This window comes from Carettochelys insculpta, chromosome 2 (genome assembly GCF_033958435.1).
Source record: "Carettochelys insculpta isolate YL-2023 chromosome 2, ASM3395843v1, whole genome shotgun sequence".
Taxonomy (NCBI): domain Eukaryota; kingdom Metazoa; phylum Chordata; order Testudines; family Carettochelyidae; genus Carettochelys; species Carettochelys insculpta.
In genome coordinates, this window is record NC_134138.1 from 40239533 (window position 1) to 40263920 (window position 24388).

The 24388-nt window shown below is 40.1% G+C and overlaps 1 protein-coding gene across 38 annotated transcripts in view; it reads right to left on the reverse strand.

The window, feature by feature from the left end:
• The window catches only part of RIMS2 (regulating synaptic membrane exocytosis 2), a 724335-nt gene that overhangs the window by 276425 nt on the left and 423522 nt on the right, over positions 1–24388 (reverse strand). For 37 of the 38 annotated variants that reach the window (XM_074986776.1, XM_074986775.1, XM_074986795.1 and 34 more), the window contains one exon: positions 15435–15503. In XM_074986776.1, the coding sequence (XP_074842877.1) occupies positions 15435–15503 (69 nt within the window). Of the gene's footprint in view, positions 1–15434; positions 15504–19257; positions 19285–24388 lie in introns of all 38 variants that reach the window. The other variant, XM_074986773.1, reaches the window with a different exon arrangement.

Consider the following 24388-nt stretch of genomic DNA (forward strand, 5'->3'; position numbering starts at 1 on the left):
CAAGGATGCAATCCATATTTCCTTAACTTATGGACAAGAATGTTGTGGGAGACTGTACCAAAAGCCTTGCTGAAGTCAAGGTATATCACATCCACTGACTTCCTCATGTGCACAGAGCTTGTTATCTCGTCATAGAAGCTAATCAGATTAGTCAGGCAGGACTTGCCCCTGGTGAATCCATGTTGGCTACTTTTGATCACTTTCCCCTCTTCCAAGTGCTCCAAAATGGATTCCTTGAGGATTCCCTCCATTATTTTCCCAGGGATTGAGGTAAGGCTGACAGGTCTATAGTTCCCTGGATTGTCCTGCTTTCCTTTTTTAAAGATGGGCACTACGTTTGCCTTCTTCCAGTCATCCGGTATCTCCCCCAGTCTCCAAGAATCTTCAAGGATAACGGCCAAAGGTTCAGCAATGACCTCTGCCAATTCCCTCAGTACCCTGGGGTGCATTAAATCCACACCCATGGACTTGTGCACATCTAGTTTTTCTAGATAGCTCAGAACTTGTTCCTTCCGCATAGATGGCTGCCCTCCACCTTCCCATACTGCATCATCTAGGACCGTCATTGGGAAGTTGACTTTGTCTGTGAAGACTGAGGCAAAAAAACCATTGAGTACTTCAGCTTTTCCTGCATCATCTGTCACTAGGTTACCTCCCTCATCCAGTAATGGTCCCACACCTTCTCTGATAACCTGTTTATTGTTCACATGCCTGTAGAAACCCTTCTTGTTACTCTTCACATCCCTTGCCAGCTGCAGTTCCAATTGTCCTTTCACTTTCCTGATTACTGCCCGGCATTCTCCAGCCGTATGTTTATACTCCTCCTTAGTCAACTGTCCTCGTTTCCATTTCTTGTATGCATCCTTTTTTAATTTAAGCTGACTAAGAATTTCCCTGTTAAGCCAAGCTGGTTGCCTACCATGTTTGCATTTCTTACTATGCAGCGGGACTGTTTGTTCCTGTGCCTTCAATAAGACTTCTTTGAAATACTTCCAGTTCTCTTCAACTCTTTTCCCCTTCATCTTCGTTTCCCAAGGGATCCTGCTCATCCGGTCTCTTACGGAGTCAAAGTCTGCTCTTCTGAAATAAAGGGTCTGTATGCTACTGCTCACCCTTCTTCCTTTCATCTGGATCCTGAAACCTACATCAATTTTTCCCGTTGGAAGGAAAGAAAAGTAGGGCATCCACAGAGATGACGAAAAAGTTAATAGAAATCTCTTTTTTCTGTAACTTAATTCTCAACTGCCCACTCACTGACTGTCCCCATTCCTGTGACTGCATCTGATCCCTGAAAATAATAAAGGGACCTAGAAAAGCTTGAAGAAAGAGATGATAGGAAAGTTTTTGAAAAAAAAGGAGAGTTGCTGAGGGGAGGGTCTTTGCCTTTCCAGTGCACTATAAGGTTTCTCTGCACAGGCTGTGGTCTCAACTAGCCATCCACTAACTGTCCTCCCTCCCATGATTGCATCCGATCCCTGAAAATAGCACAGGGTCAGACTATTCTCAAAGCTAGAAGAAAGAGGACAGAAAAGACTAGGAGAAAAGATCTTTATCTTCCCTCTTCACTACACACACATTGCCAACACTGGGTGGCAGTGAAATCTCATACACTGAACTTAACGGAAACAGGAATCTCAACTGGCCCTCCACCCTGTGTTGTTGGGGGGTTAAAGCATGAAGACAATAGGAAATGTTAGAAAAAATATTTTGTAACAGAAATATGAAAGCAGCAGGTGTCTGCAACGGACATCAAGTCCCCGAAAATATTTTGGTGGGGGCTGTGGTCTGCAGCTGCAGAGCCAGTTCAAATGTTGAAGTAGTCCCCCTGACTATCACAGCTGCTGGGGAAGACTTCCCCCTGGTGGCAGCTAGCCCCCGAATATCTTAGCTGCTGGGTGAGACTTCCCACCAGTGGCAGAAAGGCCCCAAAAATATTTTTGGGGGGTACCAGTTGAAGTAATCCCCATGAATATCTTAGCTGAGAATCCATCAATGACAACCTATTCAAGAAAGAAGCAAGAACTCTTTTGCAGAAGCACCACAGCTTCATTAGGCAAGAAGATGAGCTGACAGTTTGTGGCTGACAATTTAAGCTTGTTGAAACTTCAGAAAAAAATTGAAATTGTTTCTGCCTCTCTTGATAATAGTTAGACACATGTTGTTTCTTACTTAGAGACAAGAAGGGGTGTTGCTTATTGCTGATAGGCTACTCTAGCCATAGACTGATTTCTAAAATAATTTTGATGGGACTTTTTTGTAAGTTAGTTGTAAGACTTCAGTGTATTGATGCCTAAATAACTTACCTTGATGTATTCTGTAAGCCACAGGTTAGCAACCAAAATAGCAAGAAGCGCCGTTTTTTCCAATATGGTAAAAAATCATATAATTCAAGAGCCGAAATACATGAACACAAGACAGTCCTTAACAAGTAATGTCAAACTGTACTTTTTGTAACCCTTATTTTATGAACAGCACACACACAATGATTTGTAATGTGATACATGTTTACTGCAGAATGTTCACACAAGCTTTTTTAGTATTCTGTTTCCTTACACTTTCTATGTGTGTTTGTACCACTGTCTTCCTGACTTTCACTCCCAAACCTTATCTTTCTGGAGGATGCTAGGGGGTGTTATTCAATGTTTTGAGATCACATATTGTTTGCTAGTTAGATAAGTTGTTTATTTTTGGGCTTTTAGACATTCACTGTTTATCGAAAATAATCAGGTTTTTTTGTTTTTGTTTCTTTTTTACTTTACAGTTATAGTGCCTAGAACCACAAAGAAGACCTTAAAGCGCCGCATGTGGCTCTGGAGCTGCAGGTTGCAGTCCTGTGCTTTAAGCCTTCTGCTTCACAGAGGCAAATGCATGAAGTGGATGGTCCTCTCACAGAAAGCATAAAGCACATTTTGATTCAGAAGCTTGGGATAATTATACACTCACAAATTACGTATTGTTAAAATATGCAGATAAGATTTATTCAGGAACAGATGAGCTCTAAACAAATCTTTCTAAGCAATAAATATTAACTGTGTAACTAATAACTTCAGAGTAATAATTAAATATTAGTCATCGTACCAACATATACTATATTAATAATAATTTTTGAGAGTTTAAATGGAGAACATTTAAAAGTCATTCTTGTTTCACATAAAGACAGTGGCTGGTGCCGCGCTACTCCCTCCTTTCAGAAGGGACATGGTAATGAGCCACTTTGGCAGATGCTAATGAGGTGCCACCATGAATATGTAGCACCTCATTAACATAATGGTGGTCTCATGCACTTTGAAAGTGCCGGTTTGTAAACACACACCGCCTGTGTATCTGGCGGCCCTTTGAAAGGACCCCTTGATTTCAAAAGCCCCTTCTTCCCATTTGGTTTTGGGAAGAAGGGGATTTTGAAATCAGGGATTTTGTTTCAAAAGGCCCCCAGCTACATGGATGGTGTGCATTTCAAAAGCGGCACTTAAGAGGTGCATGTGGCTGCCATTATGCTAAACGAGGCACTGCATATTCATAGCAGCACCTCATTAGCATCTGCCGAAGTAGCTCACTACCATGCCCTTCTCCGAGAGCAAGGGGTAGTGTGGCCACAGCCGATAAGACGAAACTCACCCAAGTTGAAAAGACCAGCATATGGTCTCTACACCATTTACATTTCACTTCAGAACAATTCTGGATGGTTTAAATACATAGGCTTTGCACTGGCCCCTTACACAATGGTGAGTTACCTCCAATAAGACCAGGCTAGGAATTCACAACTATTAGAATATGGACATGGACTCCAGGAATTCAGGGACTGTTTGTATTGTAATTATTGGGCTTTCTGACTGACAAAGGCTCTCAGTTAGGCACAAGCCAGAGATTTAATTTGAAATCTAGGCCTCACTTAAAGGCACTGGCAAAACTCCCAATGACATGAATAGGGCCAGGACTGCACCTGTTCAGTAAATGTATAGTTTGCTTTACAATAACTTTCAAACTGCCCTTTGTTTCAAGCAGTGATCAAAGCACTCACTGTTTTACATTTACTTTGAATAGTAATTTCACTGCAGAACCCTCACATGTCAAATCAAATGCTTGAACAGCACTTCTGCTTCAATTACAGAGAACAATGCAATGACAAAAAGAAGGCAAGTCATTTTTTGAACAAAAAGACTACACGTGTTTTGAAAAGAGGAAAAAAGTGGTTTATTTTCCTTTTGGAAACAGTAGTTTTGTGTGCTAGAGAAGTGTTTTACCTGTTTTTTTCTAATCAGGATGGTTCTGAACACCGGCTGCATAACAACTTGCTTATATTCTCAATTTTGCTCTTAAGTACCTCATTATCTTTTACACAATGGCCGTGGCTACACTAGCCCCCACCTTTTGGAAGGGGCATGGTAATGAGCCACTTTGGCAAATGCTAATGAGGCGCTGCCATACAGTGTCTCATTAGCATAATGGCAGCCATGCACATTTTGAAAGTGCTGCTTTCTAAACACATGCTGCCCATGTACTTGGGGGCCTTTCGAAAGGACGCCCAGGACTTTGAAAGCCCCTTCTTCCCAAAACCAAATAGGAAGAAGGGACTTTCGAAGTCCAGGGGGTCCTTTTGAAAGGCCCGTCTACACAAGCGGCATGCGTTTAGAAAGCAGGACTTCTGAAACGTGCATGGCTGCAATTATGCTAATGAGGCTCTGTATATTCATGACAGTGCCTCATTAGCATCTGCCAAAGTGGCTCATTACCGTGCCCTTTCCAAAAGGCGGGGGCTAGTGTAGCTATGGGCAATGAGAAGTACTTGGTGCAGAGTCACTGATAAACACTGCTGTCTTCTCCAGCCTGACTGAACAAAATCCTTTACTTCGGGGGATTCCTGAATATAGCATGTCCACAACACAAATGTTCAAAATGTAATCTTGTCCTTCTCTGGCATCCCATAAAATTCTGTAATATTGATTACAGATTTTAAATATTTATAAAGTACTTGCTACTTGAAAGCCATTACATATATGTCTTGATTCCGACTTCCATAATCAGGTCACTCATCTATTCCAAACCCTACTATAAAATGGGGAGGGATGATCTTCAGCGATTATGCGCCATACTTTTTTGAGCTTGCTTAATATTTCTAATTGCAGTGTTGTCAGATTTGGCATTTCAAATAGGACTAAGAAAAATGTATAGCTTTTTTATTCAATTGATCTCAATATTATGATAATTTAATTAGTATATTATTATAAGATTTGTTTAGGAAGAACATAATGTAAAAGGCATTGTGTTGATGTTATCCAATAAAAACAGTATACATCTGTGGATAGTAAAAAAACCATAAATGGCCTAAGTTCCCTTTTACAATCCAGCTTCTCTGCTGCATTTGTCAGAAAATAAAGGGCCAGAAGCTAGACTATTCTCCTCAGCTAAATTTTTTCTGCAGCTGAAGAGACTTCAGCTGATGAACAGCAGGCATAGAGGGCTGGTCTCCCCTGCCTGCCATTTCTGCCCTTCTCAGTAATCTTTCTACAGACAGGAGGGCCATGGCAAGATGTTCATATTATCTAATTATTGTTTTATGCCAGTCAGCTGCTTGAGTGCTAATACCAGTTGCTGTAATTTAGGACTGCTCTCATATACACTGCAGACAATGCACTGTAAATCTGAGAACAAGACGCTGCTAGTGGCTTCTTGGTGACTACTCCCACACTGCATGCACAGAGACTGGATACAGCAGAGAATCTGGCCCAGGGTTTCTAGTTTCCCAAGCAAGAATTCTGTATTTTATGTACTGCACATGAAGAGAAAAAATATCTAAAAGCACTCTAACAACGTTTGTTTCTTTAATTGCTGCAGCCCTCTCTGGGGTAGGTAGCACAGAGCAGATGAATAGGCAGAAAAAAAGTGATTAGAAAATGATTTCTGAAATGCAGCAATTATTTGTACTCTGATTTCTAATTATTTTCTTTGATTGTTTCTTGCTGAGGCACAGGATAAAGCAACACTTTTCTTAATAAATTAAGAAGACATGTTTGCCTAAATATAACTACAGGCAGTGCTTTCTTTTATTTCTTTTTTAAATTTTTTTTTTTATTTTAGGGGGCAGGGATATCTTGGTGGTTTGAGCACTGGCCTGCTAACTCTCAGGGTTGTGAGTTCAGGCTTGATGAAGGCCATTTAGGGATTGGGGCACACAGATGTCAGGGATGGTGCCTGGCCCTGCTAAGAGGGCACAGGACTGGATTAGATGACCTCCTGAGGTCCATTCCAGGAAATGCGTATCTCCAATTATAATTATAATTTTTTGTGCTGGTACTTGCCAGTACTGAGTACCAGCACCTTGGCAGCCTCAGTCATGGGACTGGCTGGAAATTGGGAGCGGGCCAGGGAGCTGGCTGAGTTCCAGATCCACTTTATTTTTACAAAGAAGTACTGACTACAGGTGCAAACCATCAGACCAGACAGCTTTGTAACAACTCTCACCAGATACCTTTGAACTTCATAATGCTGAAAAGTTACAAAGGGCAGAAAGTTAAGAAAGGATTAGATAAAAAAGGTGTTTAAGATTCATTTCTTTACAGAGTGCATAATTAAATACGTGGTTCAAATTACCATAGGCAGCAACAGAATCAGCATTTGTGAACACACATACAATCTTGAAGGGCAAACCCAGTTAAAAAGGAACTATAAGGAATTATCATTATAAGGTTCCTGCTATTTCATTTGCAAGCAGATATGAATGGATATGATTTTGCATACATATGTGCAATAAAATCTGCTCAAAGAGGCCCCCATGCCAGCATCTGATTTCTAGTCAGAACTGGTTTAGCCAGTCTGAAACAAGTAACTAACAGAGTCCCATGATTTTATGAGATCAGTAACAGGGTACCCAAATATAAAAGGGGGGCATGACTAAAAAGTGCATCTCAGACAACATAATGAGCAACAGTAGACAAAAGATCAGGAGTCACCTGGTAGATGATAAACGCATACATAATAACATCAATGTGATAAACAATCTCAGAGGAGTAGCTGTGTTAGTCTGTAGCTTTACAAAGAACTCACAGTCCTGTAGCACCTTAGAGAGTAACAAATTTATTAAGGTCATGAGCTTTCATGGGTAAGGCCCACTTCCATATATGATTCCAGTCATCTGAGGAAGTGGGTCTTACCCAAAAGAGCTCATGACCTAATACATTTGTTAGTCTCTGAGGTGCTACAGGATTGCTTGTTCAATGTCAACACAGTGTCTGATGCAGTTTACCATGTTCACATACTTGAATAAAAATGAAACACAGAGTAACCCACAGGAGACTCTTGTCCTTAGCAAGTGGAACAATGTCTTGCCAAATGGAAACTGTATTGCACAGTAAACCAAGAAAACCATCCATGAGGAGAAGAGACAAATATAATTTTTTCTTAAGCAAATTACAGAAACATGATGAGGCAAAGCCTAAGCATTCCTGGGGAGCTCAGGTTGCACATGCAATGGTTTCTAGTTACCATGTAAAGAATCAAGACAAATACTTAACTGATGTCAGCAAACATACTTGAGGTGATACAGTGTTTATATGATGGAAGAAAGAGCAAAATGAGCTGTCATGTTCAATAAAACCTGCTGTTAAATAAAAACCAAGAACACAAAATGAAAAAAATAGAGTAAGCAGAAAAAGAAGGAAAAATGGAGAAGTAACACTTGATGAAATGAAAGCAAATATTTAAATCAAAATGACATAGTGATGAGTAAAATGAGTACAAGAACCTTACATGAGAGATGTATGTAGATGATGTGGACGATGAAACAACAGGAATTGTAAAACACATTTTAAAAAAGTACACAGAGTGACAGCAGTAGTGAAAAAGAGGCAACTAAACAGATGTTTCAAGGCCACAGGAACTCTGCTTCTCCCACTCACACAACCAGCCCCAATTACAACACATCCAAGGCAGCTGAAAACCAAACCTAAAAAGCTCCAAAAGAAATGTGCTAAGCCATATTGCAAACTTTGTTAAGATTAGGAAACTCCTCCATGGAATTGAGTAGACTTTACAATTGTACAAGCATGTATCAACACTGAAATTAAATAAAGGCATCTATTTACTCCATAACAGTGTTTAATTTAGTGGAGATTCTTGTGCCTATGTAAGCAGACTTCATACAAACAATGAAGAGATTTAGGTCTTGGAGAAGGGACACATAATGTCAATCAATTTTTAACCCAATACAATAGTCCCTCAAGTTATGTGACGGTTGCATTCCCACACACCCTCACGTAACTCAAATTTCACCCAAGGCAGGAGGGCGGCTTTTTTCCCCAGCAGAACACACTTTCTGCAGCCAGGAAAGCAGGGGGAGCACCTGGAGATCCTTTTGAAAGGTAAGTCCTGGGTTGGGGGGGCAGTGGAGGAGGGTTAAACCTGGTGGTGGGTTGGGGCCATGGAAGGGGAACAGGGGGGTTAAGCCTGGGGTGGGTTAGGGCTGCAGGGGATGTGGGGTGGTGGTGAGCAGCCCTTTGGGGGGTTGAGCCAGAGCCATGCAAAGGGGCGTGAACCAGAGCCACACGGGATGTGGGTGAACCGGGGCTGTGTGGTTTGGTGAGCCACAACCAGGTGTGGGTGTGGTGAGCTGGAGCCAGAGCCACACAGCAGGGGTGGAGGTGAGCCAGAGCTGGAGCTGGGCACAGGGGGTGGTGAGCTGGAGTACACATGGTGGGATTAACTGGGCCTGGGGGGTTTGAACAGGGGTGGGACGTTTGAACCGGGGCCATCTGGGGTGGGGGTTGAACTGGGGCCTCGTGGGATGGGGAATCAGCTGGACCCACATCATTTCTTTCAAAAGAAGTTTTTGAAAGAAGCCACTCTTCCTGAAATGGGAAGAGGGATTTCAAAAGGAGCACCACATTCTTTCGACATACTTCCAAAAGAACACTTCTGGTGTATAGACGTTCCCTGGGATCTTTGCAAGAGCCCCCTTCTTTCAAAAAATCTTTCAGAAGAGCTTGCTGGTGTAGACACGGCCTATGGTGCTATGATACCCTTTTTAACAAAAACAAAAGCATTAAGAAAAGCTAAATAAAGGAGACTTTGGACTTTTATTGTAATATAAAATTTTGAGGAGTAAAGGGACTTCGAAGTAGTGCAGGCACTTCAAAGTGCCTGTGGCTACACGGCATGCCGGAACTTGGAAGTTTGACACTTCAAAGTTGCCACGGGGGAGAATTTATCTAATGAAGTGCTGCATAGTCATTCATATTCATTTGGCTAATGAAGTGCTGCTCCCGCAAAGAAGGAGGCAAGTGTAGACATAGCCCATGTGGAGCTGGCCCAAGTGGCTTAACCACACCCCCTCCCCCAGAGCTGGCATCACTGCTTGTGGAATACTGTCAAGCAGAACTGAACCTGGGGCCTCTAGAGTTTAGTGCATGAGCCTTTATCTCATGAGATAAAAGCCAGCTGTCTCCCAGCTAAGGCTCTAGAGGAGACTCATTCTTTCTCTCCGTAAGTGCTCTGAGAGCCATGACATGAGACACTGACCCACTCCCTGTTCGTAGTTGGGTTACCCTTGCTCAAGCCCAGCCTGTCACCCTGTGTGGGGTTAGTTTTACCACACTCACCCTCCAGTATTGTACTTTTTTGAGAAAAGTGGGCATTTGGCCCATTTTCTCTTGCCAACTGATCAATTTAAAAATAAAAATTGAGCAAACGCCTACTTCTGCCAAATAAACGGTACAGCCAAAACAAGGTTTTATAAAGGAATTATCCTAGCTGAAACGGGACATATGGTCAACCTATTTAACCTGCACCGGAACTAGGTAGCTAGGATTCAAGGAGTTATAGCTTTCATTCCCATTTCCCAGTACAACAATTATACACCAATACAGAGCTCAGGCAGTTACAAACAGGTCCAAAACGTCCTCTTCTGTATGAAAGCCCACCAAATTTGGAGAGAAGAGACTAACTAAAGAGATGTGAGCCTAAAACTCTCAAGGGCAAATATGTCGATCCCTTCAGATGGACAGGAGTGCCTTGCGTGATATTTAAAAATATCTAAACAGGTTGGGGTCTAACTCCCATTTTTAGGCACTTACATACTTTTGAAAATCCAGTCTTTAGTCCAGCAGCTATGTACGTAGGCACACAAACATCTCCTCCAACTGCAGCATGAACGTATGAACTGATTACCAGCTTACTTCCTGGCAAATCTGACCCACACAAGCAGGCTCTTTCTGACCAGGAGGTACTCATCCCTCTGACTGATTCTATAAGCACAAACATATCTGACTGGTTGATAGAACAGACTAACCATTCCAGTTGTGACTGAAACACAGTGCTACCTGCCTGTGGCCCTAGAAGAGTACCAAATAGGAAATCTGATTTCCCAATCCTGGAGTTCTGGTTGAAGAGAATGTAACAGCTGTAACTTTGCCTAGTGCATACCAGAAGGGCTCTTTTAGGGATGCTGCCTGAAAGCAAAAGAAGGGAGACTGATTTCGGAGGAATCCAGAACTACTTTCAGAAGCAAAACTTGTAATTATCTAAGGCATACATGTCATTATGCATGAGCAGGAAAGCAGCTAGCTCCCATATATTCCTAACTGAAGTAATGACCCCCCCAAGAACAGAAGAAACAGCCATCTTAAAAGAAAACTAAAACAAGAGAACTGATGGTAAATTCTGGACTACAATAAGCTGTCTGAAGCCTCCATAGTTTCAGTTCTTTACTTTCGTAAGCCAAACATTTAGATGCAGTTTACCCAAGGCATTCTATGACCACTTCATGCAAAAGTACATCTGAGTCTCTACTTTGCTGGAGACAAATCAGGTCTGTGGGTGAGAGCATAACCAGTCTTGCAGCCTTTGCCTAGGAAGGGCAGTCTGGGGCTTATTAGAATCTGTACTCCTTTGTGCCTCTTTGTGTCATTGACAGGACTCAGTCCTTCACAGCACTCTATTTCCTGCACTGGAAAAGGAGAAATATCATACATCAACAGGCCTCTTCCATTCACAGAAAATGACTGCTTTGTCCAGGTTTGAGATTTCATGCACTGATCAAAGGTTCTTGGGTGTCAGTGGTCACAAGAGGTCCTCTGCTGGGGTGGCCCATGGACTGCTTACTGATTGGAAGTCCTGAAGATTTAATACCCAATACCTGTTGGCTCAGCCAATCCACCCGTATTTCAAGAAAGTCTGCCCACTGCATTGCCAGACTGGACAGCAAGTGAGCCTCTGCATACTGAACTAGGGTCAATGCTTTTTGTCTTAATCATCTACTTGCAATGTCTTCTTGCTTATTAATATAAGTAATTACAGCGGGTGTTGTCCATAAACAACAGAGCTGAGGTATTCAAGATTTGATTTCTGAAGGTGTGAAGAGGAAGCCCCACTACCCCACATTCCAGCAGCCTGATCTGAAGGCATTTGCCTGATGGAATCAAATATCTTCAGTTAACTAGGACAGGACAGCTCTAGAGCTTTGCAGGCTTGCGTCTGATGTTGTTACGACTGCCCAAAATTCCTGCATGAGTATGATTTTCCAATCAGAACCAGGACTACTTGACTGCAGAAGAGAGTAAGATTGTGGCTGGGTGATCATTCTTTGGGTTCTATTATTCCGACATGATATCATGATGCATATGAGCAGATTTTGTGTCACAGGTTACTAGATCTATGGATGATATTTCTATTATGTGTTCAGCTGAAATACTCAGGTCTCTCATGGCATGTCCTAGCAGCTTTGAGAATTATTCCCGAAAGCCGTAACCTATCCCTAAAGCCATGTCACCACATGATAGCAGCCGGTAAACAACTGGTTAGGTCTTATCACTGTATTGTAAACCCCCAAGTGCTTCACAGTAAATCCATCAATTTTCAAATAGTATTGAGAGACTGAGCAGTAGGACTTCTACCAAGTTGGTCATCTGGATACACAGATCAGGACATTAAAGAGCCATAGGCAAAGCATAGTCATTATTGTTACAGTAAACACTGAGGGTGCTGACATTGGCCCAGGTAGACTGATATTCCTCCAAAGTTAAATGGGGGTATTTCTGCGGAGACTGAGCAATAGGAACATGAAAGCTCTAATATTTTGAACCTACAGAGAGGCAAGAGCAACCCCACAGGCCTTACTATGGTGACGACTGAGCATACATTAGGGCTATGGTTACAGTAGAGTACTCTGTTGACAGAAGTCACTGTCGGAAGAGCTTTCCCGACAAAACTTCTGTCGACAGTGTGTGCTCCGATCTGTCGACAGAGTAGCCAGACTTCCCAGCTGCTCTCTCAACAAAACTGGCACCCAGAAGCACAGCAGACAGGGCTGCCCATTGCTGTGGATGCCCTGTGTATCGAGAGAAGCCCCCTCCCCCTCCACGCCCTGTGCACCCGCACAGCGTTTTTGTCAACAGAATCTGTTGACAGCAGTGTTATGCCTCAAAGCTTTGGGACAGAATGCTGCCAGCAAAAGTGCTGAGTTTCGTCAAGATACAGTCGATAAATCCTATTTTGTGCGTGCATGCTCCATGAGTTTTGATGACACATACAGAGTTTTGACAGCAAAACTTGCTAGTGTAACCATAGCCTAAGAGTTCAGTCACTACAGATATAAACTTAGATAAATTTCTACTGACATATTTGGCACAGCATATAGGAAAAAACAGAGCTTTAAGAACTGCTGTGCTTTGAATATGCCAGAAGGACTGTGGTACTGCTTCACCTCCTCATTGTTTTCTAGGTTGAGAGGTGGGCCAGACAAGGCAAAGAGAAGACCTGGATGTTCACTCAGCCAGCAAACTAATCTAAAGAACTAACTGAATGGCATTCCAAGATCTGTCCCATGTGCTGTCTGAAGGAGGAAAGTAGAAGTCATCTTTTGAAAGGAGAGGAGGAAGGTTCACAGCCATCCACAGCTCTCCATGACTTGGTTTGCAAACTCCTACAGTTTTGATTGGTTCCACAGAGCAATTTCATGGTGAAATATTTGGAACTTTGGTGTTTTGGTAAGATATGAAGAGAAACTAATAGCAACCTCAGTGTCCTTTATGTTGGGTGGAGAACTATGACATTTTGCTCACTTGGACAGAAATTTTCGCATCCTAGACAGTTTACAGTTTCTGATCTCTCCTATAGGCTGTGTCTACACGTGCCCCAAACTTCGAAATGGCTATGCAAATGGCCATTTCGAAGTTTACTAATGAAGCACTGAAATGCATATTCAGCGCTTCATTAGCATGAGGGCGGCAGCAGCGCTTCGAAATTGACGAGCCTTGCCGCCGCACGGCACGTCCAGACGGGGCTCCTTTTCGAAAGGACGCCACCTTCTTCGAAGTCCCCTTATTCCCATGAGCTCATGGGAATAAGGGGACTTTGAAGTAGGCGGGGCCCTTTCGAAAAGGAGCCCCGTCTGGACGCGCCACGCGGCGGCAAGGCTCGTCAATTTCGAAGCGCCGCTGCTGCCCTCATGCTAATGAAGCGCTGAATATGCATTTCAGCGCTTCATTAGTAAACTTCGAAATGGCCATTTGCATGGCCATTTCGAAGTTTGGGGCACGTGTAGACACAGCCATAATGTCTTGGATACAAGGTACTGTTCAGGTTTGAATTCTGGTGTTTATAAAATTCTTCTGCTGGTAAGATGCTTGGTCAGCAAAAGAGAGGAAAAAGTCCAAAGAGACATCAAGAAAAGCTAGCTTCAAGTCATATTTCTCCCAGGATTTCTCCACAGTTTCATTATCATCTGGAAAACAGGTTTAGGACAGTGAGGATGGTGATCTCTGTGGCCACTGAGAATGGGAAGAGGCAAGGAGAAATGTGAAAGAAATCCTAAAGAACACCTTGCAGAGTAAGAAGAGGACCCTACCACTATCCTTCCTGTACTCTGTAGCACACAGAAGATTACAGGGTGAGTGTGACAATGACTGGCTGCATCTTTGAAAGCTGAAATTCAATGAATTATGGTGCAGTTAAACAGGGCTGTACCCAAGAGTTTTCATACCGCTCCTTATAAACAATTTCATTAACCTTATTCCAGGAAACTTGGCTCAGCTCTCATGCTTACTACGGAGGCTGCCTGTCTGATGCCAGCCCACACAGGCAAAGCAACCAGAATAAATTTCTTCTGAGGCAACTGGACTGGAGCCAGGAGACAAAACAAAAAGGGGACAGTCACATGGAACTGTATTTCAGCTGCAATCCCTTTGCCATCAAACATGTCTCTTCAAAGGCACAACTGTTACTGGTTGGCGTCTACTATGCAACAGAATTTCCTCTCATGGCTTGTCTAGACTCAGTACATGCATTATGTTAGTAATGTGTTAACTAATATTTTGTCTAGCAACTAGCATGGAAAGGACATGTTTGTGAGGACCCTCAAGTTAACAAGAATTAATGAACACATGAAATTTCTCAATGCTAGGTACTAAGTTGTGTTTTACATTCTGTTAGTTAGATGCATTAGTCAATAATGGTTTCTAACATAATTCCTCTCTCTGCTGCAGATAAGGCCTACGATCATGAGGTAGTGATAGAAATAGGGCCAAAGATGGGCTGCAACAAAAAGTGGGAATTAGGGGTGAAAAAACTAGAAATGGTGGGGACTGAGCTAACAGTTTGGACAACTACGGAGTGCACTCTAGCCCATAATGATGCCTCTAGCAAAAAAGTTAGTCATGTCTGGCAAAAGACTTATCTTATCTTATCTTACACAATATCTCTTTTTTTTGCTTCTATGGGATGTTTAAAGACCCAAAAGAGTGGTGTGTGGGTTTTATTACTCTTATTTTTAATTTATAAAAAAATTGTTGTTTTTAATTTATCAGTTCAGATATTCCACAAATGCAAAACACAGTATCCTCTAGTTTTCCCGATGCCTGTCTTGGAAAACTCAGAGTTGTTCATTCTGAGCTCTTTGCAGCTCACCAGAAGAGGTGAGTGGGGATTTTTGCAAATGAATGTTTATGCCTTAAATACTCATGAAGCACTGAATTTAAATACCTGTTAATAAAACAAATAGACTTTCAAAAACATAGGGCTAATATTTCCCTCCTCTCTCAAGTGCTCAACTTTCTGAGCTCTTGACCCTGTTGTTTTCATGATTTGACTATGATTTCACCATAAAGTCTTCCAGATAACATAAGACCTGAATTCAGAGTTAAAAAGAAAGCAGCACAAAATAATAATTCTTCTTCATATTTTGCACAGAAATATTCAGATTGTCACTATACATAGTAAAGAAATAAAAAAGGAAAAGGCTCACTGTTTTTCTTCTTTACAAGTCATCTTTGTAGTTAATCATGCATTGTGAAACGCTAAGTTGCACTATCCTGGATGTTGTTAGAAAAATATTTATGGAACAGTGATTTATTCTTACCAGGAGAACAGCAACATTAAATTAATCATGGTAAATTATAAATAAGAAAGCTTGTTACTGAACCTAGAAGACTGCATTCAGAAATTCATACCTGAAACTACACCAATTCCATCATCACAGTCATAGTCAGACACTTCACTATCACTGATTCTTTTGGACCCTGCAGAAGAAAAATGGTCACAAACGTATCAGTGTTATTATTGTAACTCGGAACTGCTCAAGTGATAGTAATATAATAAAATGCATTTTAGACTACACAACTTGAGTATATATACACATATATATCCACGTACAAGGAGAACCAATACAGGATCCTTGGAACAGAAAGATATGTAAATTACTCTAATAGTTTTAATTGGTGGCACGTAAACTATTTTCCTCTAAATCTATAAAAAATTAGTTCAAAGTGAAATAGCAACATCCAGCTGCAAAACACTGAAGTCATGCTATGTTTGTATATTTTTGTGCTTGTTTGCATTATAGCTAAACTTGTAAATAAACACTTGGAAGATGAATTGTAGCTATTATATTAAATGAATTCTGCATTTTCTAAAAGGTAATAATAATCATTATTTGGGCTTAGCAGCGTCATATGCTTAGTTGGCATCCTGCAAGACAAATTATAGTTGAGAAAATTCAGAGGAAAAGAGGTATTTTAATGCTACAAAGCAATCACAACACTTGTTAAAACAGCTAGAGCTTAGCTGGCAAAAGCAGATTCCAAGTCCAAAATTAGACCTGAAATGTAGGTCATGTATGACAAATAACTGTGTTGTCTCTCTTTGGCTCAATTTTCTTATACATACTTATCTCTTTCTTCTTTGGCAACTTCTAAGTTCGGGAGGGATGCATGCTCTGCCCAACCTGTTCTATTGCTGACATTGGAATGTTAAAATCTGTATGCTAACGTGCGATACTCACATATTCATAAAACAGAATGTATTTTTGAAATGAAGACAAGGAAATATGTAATTCTGAGCATTCTGTAGTAATGCACATTAAGAAATGATTCTATGGTCACAACTGTATGTCAGCTTAGGCAATGAGCCTGGACTAGCTATGAAGCTTGACCTACTTGCCACTATCCTGGACATCTATACAGGACAGGTTTCTGCTGGAAGGAAAAGGATGATTAATCCTCCTGCAAGATTCAGATAAAACAGTAGCTTTGAGGGGTAAAAACAAAACAAAAACAATAACAAAAAAGATTATTCACCTATTTCTTAGGGTGGATCCCATCCTCCTCCTCCACAATAGGGAAAGAACCTATTGTAATAGAACCAGTGGCCGGATTGGGTATTCCATGAAAAGAATGTATCCCCATTTTACAGCGAGTAATCTTGGATGGGGGTGTGAACTAATCATTATATTTGTTTGATGCTCATTCAGTTCCATCTCAAGACTGCAATCTGTATTTCAGCCCTTCACTGATCAAATTAAGCTAGAAATACTGGTAAACGTAATTCTTACTCCTTAAGCGTTAACATAGTTAACTTCTTTTAGTACTAAATTAATTCTATAATTGCATTAGAAAGATGTTCATTACCATTGTTTATATAACGTAGCAATTCTAAGCACGGTTAAGATTCTGGAAACTATCAGTGCAGAGAAAGCCATGCTTAGTCTTAGTGTAACATACAACTATAAAATAGATTATGATTAGTTTAACAGGTAATGTAAATAATTTTAAATAGACATGCCATGTGGATTTATTTGGAGTTAAAATAAGTCAAGGAAAAACAACAAGCCGGAAATTAAAAATTTACCACTAGGGAAGACCCAGAGGATCAGGGCAAGAATGAAAGAGAAGGTTCAGTGCTCCTAAAGGAACTACAGTGAACAGGGTTAGTAAAGAGAATGCTTAATCTATATTTCAAGAAATACTGGATATGAGCATTTCCTAGCTATTACACTCCAAAGGGGATCCCCCTTGAAAATCTATCTTAAGCCACAGAGAAAGAGAATCAGCCACACTTGTAATATTGTCCCCGATGCTCTGATCCCAGTAGAGAGCATATGGCACTGACCCCAATGTCAACATGGAAGAACGACAGGGTTACATGTTTCCCTCTTCCCTGCTATCACCACAAAAACTAACAACTAGAATAATAACTATAATAATAAAAAAACGAGAAGTCCTGTGGCACATTGTAAACTGACAGATTTATCGGAGTGTAAGCTCTCATGGGTAAAGACCCACTACGTCAGACCTCCATGTCATGACATAGGATTTGTTATTTCTGAACCATCCAAGACAGGGAGCTATCCAACCTTTTCCAAATCATGAAAGAACCGTTCTGTTTTTATAAATGTTTTGATGACAGACACCTTCAGCAGACAGAGAGTTCTGGAAGACAGTCTGAAACAACTTTCCGTATAGGACCAAATATTAGATAGTGACACAGAGAGCTGTATATAATTCTGTCATCAATATCCCAGGGGGATACTGATTTGATATGCTAGGTTACACAGACATCTCCCAGGTTTAACTCCTCTGAGGTGAGTGACTTAACCACTGGACTATGGATTCATTTTCATCCACTCCCAGTATATTTAATTACATTTATAAAGTGAAAAAAAATCAACATGACGCAGAAATACTATTGTATTGCTGAGAGGTTACAACTATATCAAGATGGTAGATTGCCTTTGTGTGGCTTAGTCACTTGGGGCTAGATTCATAAAGGGACATAGATTCCTGGTTACCACTTTAGACACCTAAATCCCAAAGTCAGACCACACTGGGAATAACCAGACCTTTTCCTCCACACGTTACCTTCCATCAACCCCTGAAGGTGCTGAGCTTGCTTGGGAACCTGCATTTTTAAAATAAAATTCCAAAGGCATCTATGTTTCTGTCCCAATGAAGAGGAGTTTCACACTAGGTCTTCTGACATCTGAGCTGCACAGAATGCATGGACTAGGGAAAGACAAGTGTTCCTCTGCCTAGCTCACCTGTGGGCCTTATCTGGGAAACAAACTCAGAGCTCACCAGACGGGGTCCATGTAGGCAAGCTTATACAGAAGGAGGAGGAGAAGTGAATATAGTCTCAGTCTACTTTAATGCAGCCCTAAATTATTTTAATTTATGCCAGGCTTGAAACAGAAACAGGCTTTGACCTAGGGAACTGAGTACCATGCAGCTCTCTCTCTCTCACTCTCTCTCTCTCTGCATCAGTATCAATGGTTGAAAGAGATTTCTGTGGGTATAGTATTGCTTTACTTTCTTAGCATTAGATTATTAAACAGAACAAAAATATAATTAGGTGAGCCAAATCTCAGTGAAGTTCATGTAATTAAAACTGTTTGACCTGGGATAAGTCACACATGAAATGTGTGCTAGAATTTATAACAAGAAGGCATTGCATTACTGGGTTATTTATATTTAAGGAAAGCTCAGAGAATCACTTGTCTCAGATATAACAAAGTGATTTGCAAATGGAGTGTTGTAATATAGCTGTATATAAAGACACTCATGCTGATATTAACAGTACCTTACTTACCTCATTTCTACATTATGCAACTATTTAAAAGAGGTCACAAAGCACCTTCAGTACAAGTTTTCAATTTTAATAAATTCTGACCAAAATAACTTCATGTATCCCCAGTATAATTAGTAAAGTATACTAGAATTTGTCAATTAAAGCTCTATCTCTCCTCAAACAGAGACAGACAAAACAAATACTGTGCTTTCAAAGTCACTGGAATTTCAGCAAGGTGTTCCCATTACTAAGATACTGAAAAAATAAATCCAGTACAAAGTGACAAGACTGAAAAGCACGTAGGAAAGCCAAGAAACACTTTAGCAATTTAACATATGCACAGTATGTAGCATAAGCACACCAATAATATATAAACTGAAACAGTGCATATATATACAAGCAATAAACACTTCAGACATGCTGAAATATTACCTGAATTATATGAATATAAGCCTTTATCTGCAAAACAAATATTAAAATGAAGTGATGTCAGGATAAAATACATGAAATCTATACATGAAACAGGGATTCTTAGAACCTGTAAATTTGCAACTACTCTTCTGTTTACATGGAGGAGGAGGTATGGCTGTCCATTCTAACGATTAAAGATTTCCATGAAAGTATTAATTTCAAAGCAAATTAAATACCAAAGACAATCACAGTAATTAGTGGAAATTAAACCACCCCCATGCTACTTTGGTCACCAACACAAAGGCAACTTTTTTCCCAGTAATGTTATAACATTTGCAAAGATACTCCAATTGTTGCATATTCTGAACTGTGACTGTGAATAAATGGTTGCTTTTTAATGGATACCTGACAATTCAAATAATATGCACTGATGTGAATTTTAACATAATAAAATAATGAATTGCTGTCCTGGCCTTACGAAATTATGCAGTGCTTTCAACTGGAGGGGATCTCCTGCAGAATATTATCAGCGTGATTCACTTGGTGGCAATTTGGTATGCTGTTGTGGGCTGGTCCCTGAAACTCCTATTTGTGTTTTACAACCCCACCCCACAAAGTCTCTGTCAAACTTTCTCTCCTTTCACTTACTATTGTCCCAAATTCTGTAAGTATTTGCATCTATGAATAATTCCATTCCTCTCAATAGCCCCACTGAGTTCGAGACTACTGATATGAACATAGCTATTCATCCAGGTAAAATCTTGCAGTATTTAGGTTAGTGTGTATCCCTCCTATACTTCCTCTCCGAACAGCTCAGCAGATCAAAACATTCATTTTGTTAGGGTGACTTTTTAAAAAAAATATGTTGTCTATTTTACAGATGTGAAGCTCATAGGCTATTGGATATATTTTCCAAAATTTCAATTTTGGAGAGCAAAATTCATTATTTGAATGTTTGTGAAAAAATAAAAAATCATTTTTGTGTTAGCAAATTTGTAAAGCTATGACAGGAGGAGCTGATGCCACTGCCTCCACATGACAATGAGAAAAAAAAAGTTGGAAGCCAGGAAGTCTTGTGTTCTATTTGGCCATTTTTAATAACAGCTTACTAATATTATTTAAGCTTTGCAATGCCCTTATAATGCTATTATATATAATCGCCCTCCTTCTAAAAATGATGAAACTGAAATTCAGTGAGGATGTGATCTGTCCAAGGGCACACAGAATGTCAGAATCAAGATCAGAACCCAAGTCTCCAGAAAACTAGTCTGACCAGCCTCCAAAAACAAGTCACTTAGGATCTCTGAGCTTCACCTTCCCACTGTCCTGTGGCACCTTAGAGACTGACAGATATTTTGGAGCATAAGCTTTTGTGGGTCTTTGCCCACAAAGGCTTATGCTCCAAAATATCTGTCATTCTCTAAGGTGCCACAGGACTTCTTGTTGTTCATGAAGATACAGACTAACACAGCTACCTCTCTGATACTTCCCCACTGTGCAAAGTGTATATGATGGTACTGACCTACTTAAAAATGGCAATCTTTAGTTCTGTATATTATCAACTTTTGTTGTTGGTAAATATAATTAAACAAGCACTCTGCTCTTCCCATTGGACCACAGAGTTTCCAGGGACTCACAATCACTGTTCTCCCTAATACTTCCTGCAGGGACTTAGGCACCTAAATATTTTGTGAATCTGAGCTGAAATTGCTTGACATAATTACAGAGAAATGAACTTTCTAAGGCTTTAATTACGCAAACAGCTGTACAGAGGCCAGCCTGCAGGAGGGAAAAGGCCTATGACTCTGTGGAAATCATTGCAGGATTGGGGACTATGAATTCTTGAGGAGACACCTTTGCTCTCACATAGTCACAAGGCAGAAAATACAACATTAGAATCAATTTAAATTTTAAACAATTTTCCAGAAATTATTATAAAATTATATACCAGGTTATGGTATGTAATAATTGTATCAGTCAAATCAGAATGTCCCCTTTTGGAGTCAGACACTTTTTTTTTTAAAGGTGACCTAATCTTCTACATATATTGTATTTAGCGAAGTAAATTAAGCCTTCAAATGGTGACTTCTTCATGAAAATATTTTGTCTCACACAATTTGCATTTTGGCCCTCTTGAATGAGAATGAAATTAATATGGGAGGAGAATAGTTTACTAACTAGATTATGTAAAGTAGCCAGAATGAAAGAACTATAAAAGTACCCACATTCCCATTCACTGCATTTCAATTTTTCCCTGGGCCTTCAATGTTTTTTGTGGTTTAATCACACTTTACTGCAGCCTCTTTTTAATTATCCAAACTAGCAGAAAATTCACAAGCTAAAGAGTTTTCATTTCATAAGGAAAAAAGTGATAATTTAAAGGCTTTCAGACACCCCTGTATCATGTTAAATACCTTTTTGTTAAAGGATTTAATAGCTCATGCATGTATAATAAGAATATAATACTGATATTTATATTCATATCCTATGAACAAAACAATCATACATGCAACTGAGATAACATGCTCAAGGCATGTTATACAAAATAAACTTATGTAAAACACACAAATGAATAACGATGTTGTTGCTCACTAGAGTTAAATATGTGTAATATATTCTCCACTTGCGGGTCTCTGCTACTGCATGTAAAATGCTCCATACTATAATATTAAAAAAAATCATTGATATGTCTCCCTATTAATTGCCACTTGCCTATTGAGGTCAAATGATTGTAATTATCTCAACTAAAATTTGGTGGTGGTGGTGATTTAAAATTATTTTATTGGCTTTCCATATGCACAGTACAATGAAAGGAAACTAAGATCCAGATCCACCAGTGGGTTATACATGAGCAGACTTCGGCCTATGAAGTGTCCCAGTGAAGTCAATGAGGTTTCTGCCAGCATGGATATCTTGCAGAATCAGGGCCTACATGTACAACAGTCCTGTTTTCACTGGATGAAGTCTCAAACACACAGCCCCTGCTCTTTCAAAAGACCAGGCCAGAGATCGAAAATGAAAATGGTTCTTTCGAAAGAAGCTCCCTGAGGAGCATCTACATACGTTTTCTGTTGAAAGAGGCTTTCGAAAGGGGGCACTCTTCCTTAAGCAGGAAAGGAAGAGTGATTTTGAAAGGAGCACCATGTTCTTTCGATTTACTTTCAAAAGAATGCTTTTCGTGTGTAGACACTCCATGGGATCTTTTGAAAGAGCCCCGTTCTTTTGAAAAATCTTTTGAAAGAACTTCCTAGTGTAGATGCAGCCGTTGAGATTAAACTGTAAAACACTGGTAGTCTCATTTCCATTAATCTGGACTGCTGAAATGCATTAACTGTAATACCACACCACAATATTTACCTACCTTACTTATTTACTGTGTCATGGAATTTGAGATCTTTTCCACATCTTGTATGAGAAATGTCGCAAATACTATAGTATAATAATCAACTACAGGTGGTGAATGTTTTTTTTTAATTAGCTGTATCTTTGTATCCACAATCTATTTCCTGAAGGAAAATAATGCAGACCTCCCCCTGCCCTGCTTCCAGTTTTCTATACAATTGTCAATAACTTTGATTAATGTTTGCCTGTAATCTTTTATGCACAGCTGATTTGGGGTGAATAACTGTTAACTGGGTAGAAGCTGTTGTAAAAATGTAGCCAAGAAGTACAGTTATGATCAGTGAGATGCACTATATGCATTTTATGTTACCATAGACTTTATATGCTATATGAAAGCCTTAAAACATGATCGTTGTATAAGACCCAAAAAGTGTTTTTTGTGTAGTTTGGCATCATGAATTTTCTTGGCTGAAAGGCCTTAAGAAGATACATTTTCATGTTTTAATACTGTACTTCTGAATGATTTACAGTAGCTAGAACCTTAAAGTTTATATATTTAAGTTTATAAGTTTATATTTTTTCGGAATCAGATGACCTCTGAAAGTTCCTTCCAGCCCTCAATTTCTATGTCTACAAATAGTTTCATCAATTACAGTGCTCAATAATCTCAGTTAAGTGTTGTGCAAAACACTTCATGATAGACCCTGAATGTTTTGAAAAAGACAATTGTTAAAGGATAAACACTAGGCTGCCATTACACTGGTTCACCTTTTAGATCAGAAGACCACCTGGACTGAACTACAGCTTTGAATTTCCTCGGGAATCATTCATCTGATGCTATATTTTATGGTTAATGAGTAGGTGAAGACTTACAACACCTTGAAACTATGAACTGGGAATAGACTATCAGTAAGGTTTGAACACCTAGTCATGGAAGTAAGGTCCTGATTCTGTAATGTGTAGAGCACTCTCAATTCCTAGAACAGTTAATGGTTTCACAGGGCACCCACCACCATTACTGAGGCATTGGACCAAGCCCTGCAAACCCATGGATATCTTCAGCTCCTTTTTGCAGCTGCAGATGCCAATGTTGTATCCACAGAGCTCTGTTGGGCTTGGACCCAACTGTAGTGAATAAAATACCTCCAGATAAAATGCACTGTATTCCTCAAAATACAGTCCAGGGATTGGCTATCACGGAAGGATTTTACAATACAAAGTTCTTCATCTACACCAATTTCAATCTTGCACAGGCTGGAGATGGCTGAAACTTACTAGCAGGAGCAAGGTGTTCAATGACATACGTGAAAACCAATTATAGACCAATTATTAGTGGACATGTCTGTATCACAAAATTTGCTAGAGCTGGCCACTGCAAAACAGCATATGAGGCACTGTGGGAAGCTTGCTCTACATGACTGGCTGTGCAAAAATACAAAACTGCCTTCTTCAGGGCTGTCATTCCAGCAGTTTTCATAAGCGTTAAAATTCACTGAAGCTAAAAATAGAACTGAAAGTGCAACAAGTAAAACACTATGTCTGAACCTAGCAAGAAAAGAAACTGGGTGAGGGTAGGTGACACTTTTATATTACCTTCAGAGAACAAAACCTGAGCTACGATAATATGGAGAGTCTAAAGCACAGACATGTCTGCATATGAAAAAAGAACAAATGGCTTTGTGCAGGTTGAACCTCTCTAATCCGGCACCCTCGGACCCTGACTGGTGCCGGACGAAAGAATTTGCTAGACCATGGGAGGTCAATAGTGTCTAGCAGTATTACCAACACTTCCACTGCATACTATTCTCTT